The sequence below is a fragment of the Carassius auratus genome, chromosome 50 (genome assembly GCF_003368295.1).
Source record: "Carassius auratus strain Wakin chromosome 50, ASM336829v1, whole genome shotgun sequence".
Taxonomy (NCBI): domain Eukaryota; kingdom Metazoa; phylum Chordata; class Actinopteri; order Cypriniformes; family Cyprinidae; genus Carassius; species Carassius auratus.
Window position 1 is genome coordinate 2935619 of NC_039292.1, and position 18634 is coordinate 2954252.

At 37.3% G+C, this 18634-nt stretch overlaps 1 protein-coding gene across 1 annotated transcript; it reads left to right on the forward strand.

The window, feature by feature from the left end:
- Positions 1–1053: 1053 nt before the first annotated feature.
- On the forward strand, positions 1054–16565 carry LOC113066646 (paired amphipathic helix protein Sin3a-like). Its single transcript, XM_026238583.1, has 20 exons — positions 1054–1257; positions 4582–4767; positions 4880–4986; positions 6628–6913; positions 8158–8406; positions 8489–8641; positions 9212–9367; positions 9452–9538; positions 9626–9744; positions 10277–10487; positions 10614–10730; positions 10814–11052; positions 11857–12040; positions 12129–12711; positions 12836–13005; positions 14041–14214; positions 14304–14393; positions 14981–15075; positions 15199–15394; positions 16335–16565. Exons 1-20 carry the CDS (start codon positions 1078–1080, stop codon positions 16563–16565), a joined length of 3813 nt encoding a protein of 1270 aa, XP_026094368.1. The 5' UTR covers positions 1054–1077.
- The last annotated feature ends 2069 nt before the right edge of the window (positions 16566–18634 follow it).

Genomic DNA, 18634 nt, shown 5'->3' on the forward strand with positions numbered 1-18634 from the left:
ACGTAATGCCGAGATTTTATTAGTAATATCACAAAGAGTGATGGTGGTGCATTATAGTAAAGTTAAACCCGTTCAGATCTCTACTCACTCTCCAGTCTGAAAAGAGGTCGAGAGTACGTTGCTGCTCAAAGCCAGTCGTTGTTCGAGGAGTTTGTGTGTTGTGTGTGTGGGTGTTTGAGTGAGTGAGTGAGAGAAACCGTAGAGGGTTTGGGCTCAACCCCCCTAACAAAGTTAATTCTTGTCTGAGTGACAGTCGAGAACTTCAATAAAAACACAAACCTATGTCGTCTTTCGACCAAAGAGCCAATCAGAGACCAAATGGGCGGAGACTGTTCGCAAAGCCTATGTTAGCCCCGCCCCTCACCAGCGTTTGTTTTCAGCAGGAATTTTCTGCGTTAGTGTTTTTTTTAACTCCGTTTTAATGCGTTTTATCGTTCTTTTCGTTTTGAGTTTTAGTATTTCGGTGACATTTTGACAGCGGTGGTGTATTATAAGCGCAGCTAGCAGAAGCGGGTGAGTCTCAATGGTATATAATACCAGTTTTATTCAGTATTTCTGAACTTTTTTCCCTCTCAATAAGCTGGTTTTCTGTCAGACTGAAACTTCCGACCTTTAGTTTTCTTAATTTATTTGATAAAAGCGAAATCCTGACTAAACTCAGTCACTTTTAGACGCGGGTAAGCAAGTTAGCATTAACTGTCTGCATGTGCTGGAAACACACACACCCATACACACCAACCGCATGTATTAACATACACACATTTATAAACGCACTTATTTATACACACCTATGCATTTGCCTCATTCATTTATTTATATATGTATATAAGCATATACTCAACATGCACACGTATATTTATGTATGCATTTGTGCACAATTGCTCATGCATACACACCATTCATGTTTGTTTATACATATACTATTTTGTGGCCTTTATTCACCAGCTAGTCAGTGTCTGGAATATTAGATCTCCTGTTGGTAATGGCTTGGACTACAGCCAAATCATGATGTTTACTAAGTTGCTGTCTTTGCCTTTTCTGTTTAGGTCTTAGTTTCTGTCTGAGTATGAGTACAGCATGAGGAGGCGTTTAGAGGATCAGGAGCCAGTGTTCACCCCACAACAGCGCCGGCTTCCCGGCAGCACCGAGGGCTTGCAGCACAGGGTTCTGGCCCCAGCGCCTGCAGTATTCGAGGCTGTGGCTGACGGCATGCAGCCTACTCCAGGAATACAGTACCCGGTTCCCCAGGCATACCAGGTGCGGACACACACCATTGTGATGCATTATAGCTCTAAGGAATGTGTTCACACTGCATCCATTTAATCCAGAGCAACTCCAGAATCTAGAATCTGGCTGAATAAGCTAAAGGCCAACATTATATTTTAGGGTCAATGGCATATTAATACACACAGTTGTGTTCTGTTCTCTTAAAAGATTATGCAAAATGTTAATAATTTTCACAAAATAAGATGATGATAAAAATTGCTTGTTGTTTTTTATTAAGTACTGTCTTGAAAAAGCTATTTCACATATCAGATGTTTTTATATACACTAAAGGTGATCTGATCAGGAGGCAGATTGCCGATCACAGAAAGCAGTATCTGCCAACATGATCACAGATACCGATCTTTTTAAAGCCTTATTTTTATCATGTAGAATTATTTATAGCAGTGGTTCTCAATTCCAGTCCTCGCGCCCCCCAGCTCTGCATATTTTGCATGTCTCTCTTTGTTACCATACCTGATTCTGATAATCAGCTCGTTAGAAGTGAGCTCCGTGTATGAACTGTGTTCCCATTGAGATGGTTCGTACACAGTGTTCATTGCTCCCTACTCCCTGAGCAGGGGAAATCTGTTTGGAACATTCATTCACTTATTTGTGCTTCGCAACGTGTTACATCATATACCTCTGTAAATAAATACAATTTAAATTCACGAATCTCACTTTGAATGGAACACATACGTTCGCTTTGAACTGGAATCATGGTGGAATATCCTGTGATGTCCACTTCGCAGGGCACTTACATTCAAATAGAACGAACGTTTGAAGCCATAAGAGAAACATACAAAATGTGCAGAGCAGGGGGCGCGAGGACTGGAATTGAGAACCTCTGATTTATAGTAATACTCCAAACAGGAATTTAAGACATTTATTCAGGACCTGAATTTCATTTTTGAAAATGGAGGGAAATTCCGTCTTGTGAGAGGGGAGGTTTTTTTTCATTTGAGGGCTGGAGGGGAGCATTTTTTAGACATTTTTCCAGAAATGTATATTTATCTCACTTTAATGTTCGATCAAGCAGTGCATTTTTGATTTACACTCATGCAATTGTTGAACAATAGCTTACACACAGCACAAAAAAAGTTGCTCAAGCAAGTGGCAAAACATTTAAAATACTTTTCTTACGTTATCACAAACATTCTAAAACTTACCACTGACAGAAACAGTCAGCTCTAATGCCTATCCTTTTTCTTTTCAATCTTTATTACAAGCAATCAGGTTGGGCTGATAGACGATGCCATGGTTCATTGCAGATGGCTGATAGACATCACTCTCGTTTTCAAAATTCGCGATCGCACGTACTCTGTTTGTACTCTGGAGTGGTAGTACTTACCACAAATTTTACTAAATTATATGTTAGTCAGTGGTACTGAGGATCTGCAATTCATTTGCCATCGTTCTCAAACATCTCTCCTTACACTGTATTTACACCGGACGTCTTTACACTGTTCACGCTTCGGGTACCCCTCCCGTAATCCCCCAACACCCCCCTCCCAACCAACCCTCATCATCCATCGCAATGTTTCACTGTAGACATCGTCCGATGCCAAATTTGAAGACATCGCCAAACCCTAACAAGCAATCCTAGGTTCATAAAAAACTTTGTCTTCCTACCTCCAGGAGTGCCATCTATTATTGCCTTTTTATCTAAAAGTACTCACCACTAGTGAGTACTCATAACTGCTGGAGCACACTGCCAGACCGCAACCGTGTGCAGGGTGAACGCTTAACATGAGCGCTAAAAAAAAAAATGCAACGTACGTATATGCACTGCAAACAAAGTATGTGTGAACCTGGCGCTATGTGTGTGTGCTGCGAGTGTGCATGAGCGCGCAAACGCTGAATGATTTAAGCAGTGGCAAGAATTAAAAAGAAATGCAATTTATAAACTTTAGTGATGATGCAACGCTGCCTCGATTGTGCAAGTTGCAATTCCCATGCAACGTAACGTGCAGCTCGCTTATAGACCAGACACTATTTGATTTGAAGCCATTTGTGCATTTTGAGAGAGAATGGGAGAGTACACGGGGTGGTCCCACAGAAGGTTTTCATATTACTTTAAGAGTTAATGAAGGCATATGAATTGCACCTCACCTTCAGCTTAATTATTTTCCCTGCACCAGACAGAGACTGAGATGTTGCCGCTGCATATCGTGCTAAAACGCTCACGGCAGACACATCATCAGATTGAGATCGGCATTTTTAGAGACAAACATCCCCACCTGATTATCGGCCGATAGTGATCAGAAGCCGAAACACCCCTAGTAAATACTCCACAAGACAAAATAACTGATTTAGTAAAAATGACCCCTTTCAAAAGTTTCCATAGTATCTTAGTACGGTGTCATTTCCTGGATGATCCACGACTGATTTTATGTTTTGTGATAGTTCATGAGTCCCTTGTTTGTCCAGAACTGTTAAATTGCCTGCTGTTCTTCTGAAAAATCCTCCAGCACATTCTTTGGTTTTCTAGCTTCTTCTGTATATCTGAACCCTTTACAACAGTGATTGTATAGTTTTGAGATCCATCTTTTCAAACTGAGGACAATTGAGGGACACATACTTAACAATTACAAAAGGTCAAAAAATTAACTGATGCTCAAGAAGGAAACATGATGCATTAAGAGCCGGGGGTGTAAACTTTTGGAATTGGATGATCAGGGTAAATTGTCCTTATTTTGTCTTCCTGGAAACATGTATGTATTTATATAGCTTTTGAAGTGCAGTAGTAGGTGAAAAAATATTACCTTCAATCAAAACAAGAAAAATCATCATCCGGTTCAAAAGTTTACACCCTCCAGCTCTTAATGCATCATGTTGCCTTATTTGATGTTTTCATAGGAGCCTATTGAAAAACTCCTATATATATATATATATATATATATATATATATATATATATATATATATATATATATATATATATATATATATATATATATATAATATAGACACACACTCACACACACATATATCTCAGTCATAATTACAGTACATAATACATGATGTACTGTGTATATTTACGTGTGTGTGTATATATATAAGTACACACACGACATATATTTAAGAAATACATGTAATGTATTTATATGTAATATAAATCATATATATTAAACATACTGAGTATTTTCTTACAGAGGCTCCACATAGCTGTAAATTGAACAATTGAACATCAGGTATATTCAGAAACATTTCAACTTTAGTGAGGACAGAATCAATACTTTTGCCTAGTAAGGAGTATTTGTTATTATGAAACATATTTATTCATTAAACGTGATCTTTGCATCATTGCTGTTTTAAGGTGTCCACAGTAGCCCAAAGTTCAAGTGGTCATAGTCACACTCCCAGTCCGGCAGCCCACAGTGGTGCTCACCATCATGGTCCAGCGGCGGTCCAGACCCACGGTCCTGCGCCTGTGCAGGGTCACAGTCACCCTCCCACCCCCTCCGCATCCACACAGGGGCAGCAGCAGTTCCAGAGACTCAAGGTGAGATGGGATTTTGTGTTTGGGTTTTTTTTTGGGAGTCTAACCAATGCAGTCTTGCAATAGCAGCTGTGTGTGTGTGAGATAAACTGGAATCTCTTTTTCCTTCCTGCAGGTGGAGGACGCCTTGTCTTACCTGGACCAGGTGAAACTACAGTTTGGCAATCATCCACAGGTCTACAATGACTTCTTGGATATCATGAAAGAGTTTAAATCTCAGAGGTGAGCTTATTCACATTTAGGGTTATCATAAAATGTTAGTAGAGGATACTGATACTAGTGTATCATCACGATTCTATGTAATATGCTATTGAACACATTTCTGTTCAAATGTAAAGTAACACTTCACAATAAACATCAGTTAGTTAACATTAGGTATCATGAACACAGCATGTATTAATATATGTCCATGTTCATTTCTACACCTGAGTGGGTTTGTAATATTGCATTACTCCCATCTTCACGATCAGAAATCATTATAGTAGAGTGGTGGAACTATGATGTCATTTTATAAGCCAGTCAGCTGTTAGCATCACGATGGTTCTCTTGACAATAAGCCAATTGGATTTTTCCATAGGGTTTTGTGTTCCTGTGGCTCAGTGGTACAGCATTGCGTTAGCAGCACAAAAGTTTGTGGTTTAAATTCCCAGGAAACACACATACTGGTTACAAAAATTAAATAAAAATCTGTATACTAAGTCACTTTGGATGAAGGCGTCTGCTAAATGCATAATTATAAATAAATGTAAAAAAATAAGCTATGAATTCAACATTGTTCATGATACTTACAGGTTTTGTCCATCAAGATGATCTTCACAAAATATAACTTTTATGAATTTTGAAGCCTAAATACCAGCGGCAGAACTAAAAAGCTAAACTTAAACTACAAACGAACTACACCACGGTCGCTCAATGTAGTGTTTACTGAATAATCGTGATAAGAGTTTACCATATGATACAAACCTAGAGTCTCTGTATCAGTAGGAAACAAGCGATAAAACGAGCATCTTCCTTGGTTGCATTTCGAGGCAAAGCAAAAAACATTGTTGCACAACAATATAAAATGCGAGAAACTATGAATCGATTATTCCACAATTAATTGTATTAATTATACTCCAACTGGAAAATACTATAAATTGGTCAATTGTTCGGTGTGATGACGTGTAATGTCTCTGACAGTGCCTGCTGTCCCATGTAGCAAACTGGTTTTCAAGAAAAGTAACAGTTTCAAAAAAATCACGAGTGGTTTGTAACTGGTGTGTTTTATGTCGTAGAAAAAAACGTGAACGTTTTTTGAACTTGTGTAAACCACGGACCTTATTTTAGAGAAATAACTCAAAAAACCCATTGACTCTGGGACGATGGAACCGGAAGTGCTAAAATGTTAACTCGTTTCCGGGTTCTTACCTACGAAGTGGTGTCATAGTTCCCCCACTCCATAAGAAACATTTCTTAATGTATTGAATAGTTGTGTAATGTTTTCGAGGAAACAGGTTTTTCAGGATTCTCTGATGAATAAAAAGTTCAAAAGAACAGCATTAATGTGAAACCGAAATATCTTATAACATTACGCATGTCTATACTGTCACTTTTGATGAATTTAATATGCCTTTGCTGAATAAAATATGCATTTTTTTTTTCATTTATTGATTTAAATAAAAACTAACATTGCTTTCATCAAATTCTTCTGATGTTTCTTTTGACTTAAGCAAGCACTTGTTATCTGAAAAATATGTTTTTGCTATGTTCTCACTTTTAAATCCTGCCCTACATAATTCCCCACAAAATAGTAGATAGTTTCACTGGGAATTAGTTAATCATAATTAATCATTTTGAATACCCTCTCTCTCTCTCTGTCTGCAGTATTGACACCCCAGGCGTAATCAGCAGGGTGTCACAGCTCTTTAAGGGTCACCCTGATCTTATTATGGGGTTTAACACATTTCTTCCACCGGGATACAAGATTGAAGTTCAGACCAATGACCTGGTGAACGTGACTACTCCCGGACAGATCCACCACATCACACCTCACGGCATCTCTGTACAGAACATCCCTCCCAGACCTCCACCGCAGCTTCAGAACCAGATCCCCACAAACCCTCCCAGCCTGGCATCCACACCTCCCGCCCAACCCACGCCGAAAAGCAAGGTAGTAGTCACACTGAAAAAGTAAAGATATTTTGTAGGGTAAAGTTGATAAGGTCCCCGTGGGTCCTTTAAAAGTCTAAAATTAAGTTTAGATACCTTTATAGTTTTTTATAAAACTTTTAGCGCCCGCAGTACACTGCGTATTTTAGGCAAATTTTGTTGGAATGCCAAGGGGTTAATATTGTATGTGTAATTTATAATTTATTAATTTTTACTTATTTTTTTGTATTTTTTTTTCATATTTAGCTTATGTTTTTGTTTTAGTTCATAACGTTTCAGTTATTTCAAATAACGTTTTTTATGGCTTAAATTTTATTGGAACTATAGTAACCCTGATTTAAAGGAACACTTAACTTTTTTGGAAATAGGCTCATTCTCCAACTCCCCAGAGTTAATAAATTGAGCTTTAACGTTTTTGAATCTATTTAGCCGATCTCCAGGTCTGGGGATAGCACTTTTAGCATAGCTTAGCATACATCATTGAATTCTGTTAGACCAGTAGCATCGCGTTCAAAAGATCGGCCTAGAAAATCACAACTTTCATTTTCTGCTGATCTTAGTACACAATATTACTACAAAATAGTCTTAAATAGGAAAAATGTCAAAACTCTTTGGTCATTTTTGAACGCGATGCTACTGTTCTAATAGGAATTAATGATGTATGCTAAGCTATGCTAAAGGTGCTATCACCAGACCCGGAGATTGGCTAAATAGATTCAAAAACGTTAAAGCTCAATTTATTAACTCTGGGGAGTTGGAGAATGAGCCTCTTTCCAAAAAAAAGTAGAGTGTTTCTTTAAATCGTATTACAAAATCCATAATCATCATTTTAAGCTGTCTTAAATTTGTGGACGGAAAGCATTTATGCCAAGCGATTACTTATCATCTCATCAACAAACTACTGTTGATGAATTATGAAAATGTTTACTTTTTGGCTTTTATATTGTAAAATGCTGTAGATGATTGAAACATATTTATCTCCCTCGTCCATTTGAATTATTATATGGAAATAGCACTAAAGTTAGCAAAGGCATTTCAAAATAAGAGTCCCGTGTTAATTCAAGTTTTTTTCCTTTTTTATTAAAAGTTACATTTTTAGATGTTATGGGTTTGTTTTATAGCAATATACACTTATATTATTTGTGGAGATCTTAAAAAAGTCTTTCATATGGTTTTAAAAACTGCAGATACCCTTGTTTAGTTCAGATCTGGATCACTGATATGTTTCCATCTCTCTCTGTGCAGCCGGTGCAGTCTCCAGTTCTGACTCCAAGCAGTCATCCCAATCCGTCCATCCCTCCGTACGCGTCCCCGCGTTCGCCCCCAGTGCAGCCCCACACCCCTGTCAACAGCATGCCCACCGCCCCACCGCTGCAGAACAACCAGCCCGTGGAGTTCAACCACGCCATCAGCTACGTCAACAAGATTAAGAACCGCTTCCAGGGCCAGCCCAACATCTACAAGTCCTTCCTGGAGATCCTGCACAAGTACCAGGTCTGGTCAGGCCCCTGAAAACACTTCACAAATACATTATGATTCACAATCCACTTATACATGTACTATTTTTGTTAATCAGAAAGAACAGCGTAATGCTAAAGAAGCGGGTGGGAGCTACACCCCGGCCCTGACTGAACAAGAAGTTTATGCTGAGGTGGCACAACTCTTCAAAAACCAAGAAGATCTGCTCTCCGAGTTTGGACAGTTCCTGCCTGATGCCAACAGCTCTGTGGTGAGTTTGATTGAGGCTCCGCCTCCACTCTGACCCCGCCCACTGGACTGATACATTATTCCAGTTTTAGAATGTTTTAACCTAAAGTTTTTGAACATTCTATAACTCAATAGAATGAATGATGTCATTTTCAGAAGTTTAGAGTCTGTTTAATCAATACGGAGTTATCTGTTGTTATAGTGTCATTGAGATGCTGTTATAGTTTTATAAATATTTTGATATAATTTTGTTGTTTGTCAATTATTTATTATATACACTATAATTACATAATTCCCTTTAGAAGTTTAATAATCACCTTAGGACCTTTTGTGATTCCTGTTTATTCCTTCTCATCTTAATATGGTAATTTGTAATACAATTTAAGATATTTAAGTCTTTTAATTCAATTTTCATAAAACCGAATTTTGTTCTCACACATGCTCACATCTATTTTTGGTGGCAAATGCGAGTGAAAATCATGCACTGTTGCACCCTGTTATTTTTATTTCAGTTGTAGCTTTGGTTATTTTAGTACATGACGTACATAACTAAGTGAAAGTGACACATTTCCTGCTATGAATTTCCTTCTAGTTGCTGAGCAAGACGGCAGCAGAGAAGGCCGAATCTGTGCGTAATGATCACGGTGGAACAGCCAAGAAACCACAGCTCAATAACAAGCAGAGACCCAATCAGAACGGCTGCCAGATACGCAAGCACTCAACTACAGCCGTCACCCCACCTGTGAAGGTACAGGGCATGCTGAATAATATATTTACTGAATTTCAGTATGTTTTTTGTGGAATATCATTCTTGATATCTGAATTTTTCCAGAAAAAGCTCAAGTTAATGAATATCAAAGATCCGTCCATGGCAGAAGCTGGCAAACATGGAGGAACAGAGTCTCTTTTCTTTGACAAAGTGAGTTGATCTGGGTTAACATAGTGATGTTGATGAAATATGCAAGTTTCGTTTTCCTATTTTGATGGATTATTGGTGCATTTGAAGGTGCGGAAAGCCTTACGAAGTGCTGAAGCATATGACAACTTCCTCCGGTGCCTGATTATTTTTAACGAAGAGATGATTTCTCGTGCTGAGCTGGTTCAGCTTGTGGTTCCATTCCTGGGGTAAGTCCAGTTTGATGTGGATATTAATGGTATGGATCTTATTTTATTGTTCTCTTATTTGATTTAATTCATTTAATTCATTTTTTTTACTTTAATAATATATATTTTTATTTATGTTTACAGAACTCTCCTACCATTTATTTTGAAGTAGCTGGTTTGTGTTATTCGGTATAGATGTGGGTATTGTCAAAAAAATTGGGACATAATCTTATTTTTTTTTTTTATAAAATTTTTATTCCCTCATTTATTCTTGCAAACGTGCCCTAGAAATTATTTTTCAATAGTGGGATTTAGTTTTTCTTTCGTTCATTCATTCATTCATTTTTTTATTATTCTTTCTTTTATAATTGTATTTTTTTTTTTTTTTTTTTTTTTTTTTTTTACAAAACTTCCTTAGCGTTTGTTTCACATTAGTTAGAATTCTTTTGACATTCAATCATTCATTTTTATTTGTATTTATTACAAAGCTGCCTCCAATTTCTATATTGCAGTAGTGGATTTGTGTTTTTACTAATGAACCCGTTTTCCCCAGCAAATTTCCTGAGCTATTCACTTGGTTCAAGAACTTCCTTGGATATAAGGAGATGTCCCACCTGGAGACGTACCCAAAAGAAAGAGCCACTGAAGGAATTGCCATGGAAATTGACTACGCTTCATGCAAACGTCTGGGATCCAGTTATCGAGCTTTACCCAAGAGCTACCAGCTTCCCAAATGCACAGGAAGAACATCTCTCTGCAAAGAGGTAAGAGAGGATTTCCCTTAACAACAGCTTCTTTACAAACCCCATCACCTTTGGCGTATAATATTGAACATGCATCAAATTTACTCATGTTTTTAATAAGAAAGCATTTCTTTGTGGATGCATCAGGTGCTGAATGATACCTGGGTTTCCTTCCCCTCCTGGTCTGAGGACTCTACTTTCGTCAGCTCCAAGAAGACTCAGTATGAAGAACACATGTACAGATGCGAGGACGAGCGATTCGAGGTGAGACTCTTCCACACCCAAGAACATTTGTACTTTTTGTGATTGTAATTCTTGCTAATGATGTCATTGACTCCTCCCTCTAGCTGGATGTTGTCTTGGAAACCAACCTGGCCACCATTCGTGTGCTGGAGGTGGTTCAGAAGAAGCTGTCTCGGATGTCTGCGGAAGAGCAGGCCAAATTCAGACTGGACAACACTCTGGGCGGCTGTTCGGAGATTCTCCACAGGAAAGCCATCCAGAGGATATATGGAGACAAAGCTCTGGACATTATCGACGGACTGAAGAAGAATCCGGCAGTGTCTGTTCCCATTGTGCTCAAGAGGTAAGAGAGAACGCCCTTCGAAAGGCACATCACGTTTATTATATTTCATTGTAGTATACTATTCAAATTTAGTGGTTGGCCAGTGTGGGTTTTTCAGATATTTTGAATGCATTTATTTTTTTAATTCTTTTAATGCCCCAAAAATGTATTTAGCAGTAGAGGGTTTGTGAGCGATTTAGTTTTTACATCAGCAATAATATTTCTCTAGCACTCTATATCATAATATTTCAAATTAATAGTTGTATGTTTTATTATCTTTTAAAAGTAATTTATTTATTTTATAAAATGGATATATATATATATGCAAATACACACTCGTTCACTTCAAAATTAGTAGTTGACTACTATATATTTTTTTTTTATTTACTCATTTTATTATTAATTTAGTAGTTTTGAGTTTTTTACGTATTATATTAAAAAATTTGGTAATTGACAAATGTAGGGTTTTGTAGTGGGTTTTTTCAGTAGTGTTTTTTTTTTTTTTTTACATATATTATATCATATCATACATTTTTATATCATTAAAATTTAGTAATTGACAAATGTAGGGTTTTCATATTTTTTAAAACTTGCATTTTATTTTTAATTATTTATTTATTAGTAGTGGTTTAGCAATTAGCAATAATATTACTTTTATTTTATATTTTATTTAATTATTTATATTAAAATATCCCAAATTAATGGTTGACCGATGAGGATTATTACATTTTATTACCAGTATTTGTTTTTATTTAGCTGTTTCCAATATCTGGATTTTAGCTGTAACATCAAATTACGTATCTGTCTTCTCATTCGGGGTCTCAGGCTAAAGCTGAAGGAGGATGAGTGGCGTGAAGCACAAAGGGGTTTTAACAAGATCTGGAGAGAGCAGAATGAGAAATACTACCTAAAATCTCTGGACCATCAAGGCATTAACTTCAAACAGAACGACACTAAGGTGCTGCGCTCCAAAACGCTTCTCAACGAGATCGAGAGCATCTTTGATGAGGTGAGACGCTCTTTATCCTCTAGAAGAAGTTAAAAAGGTTGGTTCCCCTCTGTTTTCTCACACATGATTGATGGTTGTGTTTGTTAAGCGTCAGGAACAGGCCTCGGAGGACAACAGTACTTTACCGAGCGGGCCTCACGTGACACTGACCTACGAGGACCGTCAGATTCTGGAGGACGCGGCGGCGCTCATCATCCATCACGTGAAACGCCAGAGCAGTATCAACAAAGAGGACAAACACAAGATTAAACAGATCATCTACCACTTCATCCCCGACATGCTGTTCTCCCAGAGAGGAGTGCTGTCGGACGCAGAGGAAGATGATGACGAGGAAGACATGGACATCGACGAGGGGGCGTCGAAGAAGCACAACGGGCTAACGGGAGGAGTTAGTGGCTGCCCGACGAAGTCTAAACTGCTGTTCAGCTCGTCCACGGCTCAACGGCTTCGCTCCTGCGAGGACGCGTACAATCTGCTTTACGTGAATAACAACTGGTACATCTTCCTCCGGCTGCACCACACCCTGTGCTCGCGTCTGATACGGCTCTACGTGCAGGCCGAACGACAGATCGAAGAGGACCTGAGGGAGCGCGAGTGGGAGAGAGAGGTGCTCGGACACAAGCGGAACAAAAACGACAACACGGCTGTCCAGCTGCGCCTGAAGGAGCCCAGTGAGTAACAAAACCAGCTAAGCTAACCTGCCAGAAATAAAAATTAGATTTGATGGCGATTCATTGTTTTTGTTTTTTAAGTTGGTTACGGACTGATTTTAGAAACTCAAACCCTCTCTTTCAGTGGACGTAGATGTGGAGGATTATTACTCGGCGTTTCTGGAGATGGTGCGTAATCTGCTGGATGGGAATATGGAGGCGTCTCACTATGAGGATTCTCTCCGAGAGATGTTCACCATTCACGCCTACATCGCCTTCACTATGGACAAACTCATCCAGAACATCGTCAGACAGGTCCGTGTGTCCAAATCCACTTGCTTTTGCATGTCATGCCTAAAAACACCCCTTGAAGTGACCCTAGAGTCGCTGGGTTATATTCGTAGCAATAGTCAAAAATACATAGTATGGGTCAAAATGATTGATTTTTCTTTGATGACAAAAATCATTTGGACATTCAGTAAAGATTATGTTCCATGAAGATATTTAGTAAATTTCCTTCCATTTATATATCAGAACTTACTTTTTGATTAGTAATATGCATTGCTGAGAACGTCATTTGGACAACTTTAAAGATGATTTTCTCATTATTTAGATTTTTTTGCACCCTCAGATTCCAGATTTTCAAATGTTTTTTTTTTTTTATCTCAGCCAAATATTGTCCTATCATAACAAACCATACATTACGAATAATTTACCCTCATGAATGGTTGTGCGGTCCAGGGTCACGTATTATAAATTGGTTTTTTATTTCACTCTCTTTTTGTCTTCTTTATAGTGTTAGTAGTTTTATTTTGAAAAGCAAATGTAAAAAAAAAAAAAAAAAAAAAATTTACTTTTATGGAATTTGTTCATAATTTACTTGTATTTGTGGTTTTTGTATTTCTTTTTTAATATTGTTAGACATTTAATGTGTTTTTTTTATTATCTTTTTGCATATGAAAAATAACGCCCAAGAAATGAAAAAATTAAGTCAATAAACATTATGAATAACAAAAAGAATATAAGAAAACTACAAAAATGGCTGGTTTTGAAATGTGCACAAGTTATACTTTGTTTTTTGTTTTTATCATGATTTATGGAATTTATATTTTTATTCCATGTGTCTATAATGATTTAGATTTAGATTTTATTTGCTTTTTAGTTTTTTAGTTTTTATATTTGTAAAAACCATCATATTTTATAATTTCTTGAATTTTTCATAACTTTTTTTTTCCTGTTTATTCACTATTACAGTGTCTCAAAAGATCAGTTCGATTCCTCAGTTTTATAATCCATTATTTTGCCCTGTAGGATATGAAAATCTGTTTTTTTTTCTGTCTGTAATTGTAGCTCCAGCACATAGTGAGTGAGGAGATCTGTGTTCAGGTGACTGAACTGTACCTGAGTGAGAGCAGCCACTCAGCCACAGGCGGATCTCTTCTCACACAGAGCAGCAGGGCACCGGCGGAAATGTCTTACCAGCGCAAAGCCGAGCAGCTCATGTCCGACGAGAACTGCTTTAAGGTAGAGTTTCAAAAGGAGTGGCAAGTGAAGACCGCACGGAGCGAGAGTCTCATGTATAAAGAGTCTTTAATCTCTTTCTCTCACTCTAGTTGATGTTCATGAAGAACAGGAAGGTTCAGCTCACTGTGGAGCTGCTGGACACCGAGGAGGAGAACTCAGACGGGCCGATGGAGAACGAGGTTAGATTCACAGATCACACATGGATGCAAATGTCCACACCAACACAACTGAATTGGAAAGTTGTAGTACTTTTAAAACTAAATAATATAAAACATTTAAATTGAGTAAGAAATCAAAGTAAGAAAGAATGATTGAATAAAATAAAAAAAGGTAATAAAGGAAAAAAAGTTATATATAATTTTAAAAAAGTTAAAAAAAGAAAAAGAAATTAATAAGAAAATAATAATTTAAAGTAAAATCCAGTTACTTTAAATAAATGTTAATTGATTAAAAACTAAAAAAAAAAAACAACAACTGTTTGCCAAAACTATATTTACATTTTTGCTTTGTTTTTTTTCAGACACAGCTTTTATGAATGTAAACCTAAACTAACAAAAAAAAAAAATAGGTATACTTTTTTTTTTTTTTTTTTTTTTTTTAATGAGTTGAAATGAAATGGAAAATAACAAAAATGTAAACTAATTCAAAATGAAAAGAAAATAGGATGGCATCTCACTGATCTTAAAATAATAACACTGTTGTGTTTGTTATTCTAAAGCATCTTTCAAATGTAATATATTTTGCCTGTTCTCATGGTCACATGTAGCGCTGGTCAGACTACGTTATGCGGTATCTGTCGGCTGATTTCACATCTCCAGACGTGAGGGATCATCTGTCTCAAAAGCCTGTGTTTCTACCAAGGTACCCTGTGTTTGTGACCCCTGACCCCTCAACTGCCCAATCTGACTGTTCTCATGCAGCAGAGAAGTTTCGTAGAGGTAAATGGAGTCTGTTTGTGGTCACCGTCCTCCTCTGTTTGTGTAGGAACCTGCGGCGGATCCGTAAGTGTCAGCGTGACTGTGAGTCTCAGGAGAAGGAGGCGAAGGACGGAGGCAGAAAAGAGAATGCAGACAGCACGAAGATGGAGTGCATGTTCAAACTCAACTCCTATAAGATGGTGTACGTCTTCAAATCAGAAGATTACATGTACAGACGCACCGCGCTGCTGAGAGCCCAGCAGGTAACATCACACACACCCAGAAGCAATGAGACAAAGATGCTCAATCACTGGCATAGTTTTGATACTAGCAAATGCTGCTTTTCTCTAAATGTCTAAATAAGGAAGAACCGTCGCCAGTTTTGTTTTTGAGCAAAATTTTTTAGTTTTGTTCATTTGAGCACTTAAAACAAAACAAAACAGAAAAATCATTATATGTGCATAACCTTAACATTTTATGAGAAGCCTTCTGTTTATTAAATTTTTTTTGTCGGAGTCACATGAACTAGCACATCTATACTTTTTTTTTTTTTTACCACATTGTGTACTCGTTGCAGTTAGGTTACATCATGTTTTACATTGTTTTAAAAACATACTTAAACTCTAACATCTCATTTATATATTTAAATATGCAAAAATTATTAGTATGACACTGCAGTTACATATTGTTCAATAATAAAACCTCTCATTTGTTTCTTTTGATTGTTTGTTGCCAAAATTGATTTTAATATTTATATTATGGTATTTAAAAGGATGGTATATTAATACAATTTAATATATTAAAAATATTTTATATTGTAACATAATAATATAGACTCAATATGTGCAATATTTAAATTAATAGTATTATTAAGTTAAATTAGTCAAATAATAGCAATATCAGTAAATTTACATCTATATGAAACTTCAAAGTTTTAGCCAAGCTACTTCCCAGAAAGAAATATACATTTTCACCGCATAGCACATTTTTGCATTTTGAAAATACTGTGTCTGCAAAAAGATGCACATTGTCTATTTTGTACACTTTTTGTGGCCAAACTATGTGAAGGGCACCCAGAGTGCAATATCACACGAGACAGAAGTGAGAAAAGCAGCCCTAGAGCTGCTCTCTTCCTCTGAGATTGATCTGCTCCATTAAACATCTCACACTCACTCTCTCTCTCTCTCTCTCTCTCTCTCTCAGTCTCACGAGCGAGTGAGCACACGTCTGCACCAGCGCTTTCACGCCTGGACCCAGCGCTGGGCGAAGGAGCACGTAACCAGAGACATGGCTTCTGAAACCAGCAGGTGGCTCATGGGAGAAGGGCGGGAGGGACTGGTGCCCTGCTCCACCACCTGTGACCCTGAGACCCTTCACTTCCAGCGCATCAATAAGTACAGGGTCCAGTACGGCAGCCCCCACAAGAGCCAGTGACATCAGAGGAAAGGGGCGGAGCTTAGCAGCGATGTCAGATTTTTTAAAAGTGTTTTTGTTTTTCATTCGCTGTTCCTGCAGAATCGCAGGTCACCCAGTGCCAAAAATATCACAGGGGTTGAAGACCTGTCAGTCAAACCCAGCCCGGACCAATCAGCACAGCTCGTACCGTAGACCAGCCCACCGATCTGATACATATATCAGATTTTGCGCATCTCTTGAACGCCAGTCGAGTGTGTTCACTGGTTTTTAATGGTTAAAACTTCACAGGCAGCGGATCCGAGAAAAAGTGCTGGAAAAATCTGAATCAGACTTTACACGGAAACAAAACAATAGCATTTGGGGATAAGTGCACTTAACTTTAACGTGACTTTCTCGAGAGAGATTTATTCTGCCACATCACTTCAGATCTGAGGTGCGAATTTAGCATTGTAATATTAGAATGAACAAATTCAGTTTTTACTTAAAAATATAGACAAAAAATATAAATCTGACAGCAATAAAGATCTAAGGCATGTTATGAATCAGAAAACACTTATTTGTGCTCCGTACGCCAGCTTGCAGTGAACATGACCTGTGAATCTCACACACTCACGGAGTTCAACCGTTTTGTAAATAGAGTGTAAATATCACCAGACCTTTTTATGCCAGATGTGTGTTGTGTTTAGTGCTTCAGTGAAGGCGTTTAGGGAGAACGAAGCGGGAACCACATGGAAAACGATGACGGGACGGTTTATGACAGTTTTTACCAAAGGGAGTCGATTATTAAGGTTGGGGTTAGTTTTCTTTTTCCCTTTTGTGTGTTTTCTTTTGTCTTCTATATCGTCTTCCTTTCTTTTTCTCATTTTTTATTAGTAAAAATGTTAATTTTGCAAAGTAGAAATGTATCCAGGTTCTTTTTTGCAATGGAAGTTTTTATAAGAAAAAAAAAAAGAAGCATTTTAATTTTTGATGTTTGGATATGGATCTCGTTTCTGTACACTTTTATCACTGACCGTTTTGGATAGACCTTCAGCCGTGTCCCCGGGCAAACACACACAGACACAGCTCTTATGAATGTAAAGGTCTTCTTTATCGTCGTCAGAGTTTTCAGTCTTCGCTCTGGATAGATTTCTGCTGGACAAATCTAAATATAAATATATATACACATTTTAAAAATGAGACTCAAAGCATGTCTTTTCTGTGGATCATTATAGACCCTTTATTTGCATATTATTTAAATTAATAAAAATTACATTTGTAGCATAAGCATCCGGCTTGGTTTTGACTTATTTACTTCAGAAATGGGTGGTGTATTTAAGGAGTATATGTGACTCTTGTGTTCTGGTGATCAGGCTGTAGTTGTCCTCTGTGACCACCAGGAGGCGATGCTCCTCTTAGATTTGATGCTCTGCTTACAGGGTTGTTTCTGTTCAGAGGAAGGTCAATTGTTAAAATGATGCCTATAAAAAAAAAAATCAGATACCAAAAATTTAGTACTTGTAATTAGATTAAATTAAATTTTCAAATACTCTTAAGTAGTATTTTTTGTAGTACAGTTTGTAAGTAGCCTAATCTACCCAGCTCTGCCTATGTTTATATAATTATGATTACTATTAACCGTACTTTGGGACAGCCTTTTTTTATCCTTGTCTGTAAAAAATAAATAGGCATATGTTTACATGCCACATTTTAATCCAGTTATCTTACAAATCAGTTTTGTGGATATTGAAATGTAAAATCTAGTGCATTGCATTGTGTAGATTTTGGTCATGTGTGTATTTTAGGCATACATATTTGACTTGTGCACACAGCACACTTCAAAAATGGTCTTTCTTTCTCTCTTTTGAGTTAAGACTTTCACATGAACCATTAATGTATCCGATACTTTTTTTAATATATATATATATATATATATATATATATATATATATATATATATATATTATTATTATTTTTTTTTTTTTCAAAGTGAACGGTGTAAAATAATTTACCCAGTCTGAATATGTTTTGTCAGCTGACCCCATCTGGCTCTGTAGGACTGATTCTCTCTCTGTGTGTGTGTGTGTGTGTGTGTGTGTGTGTGTGTG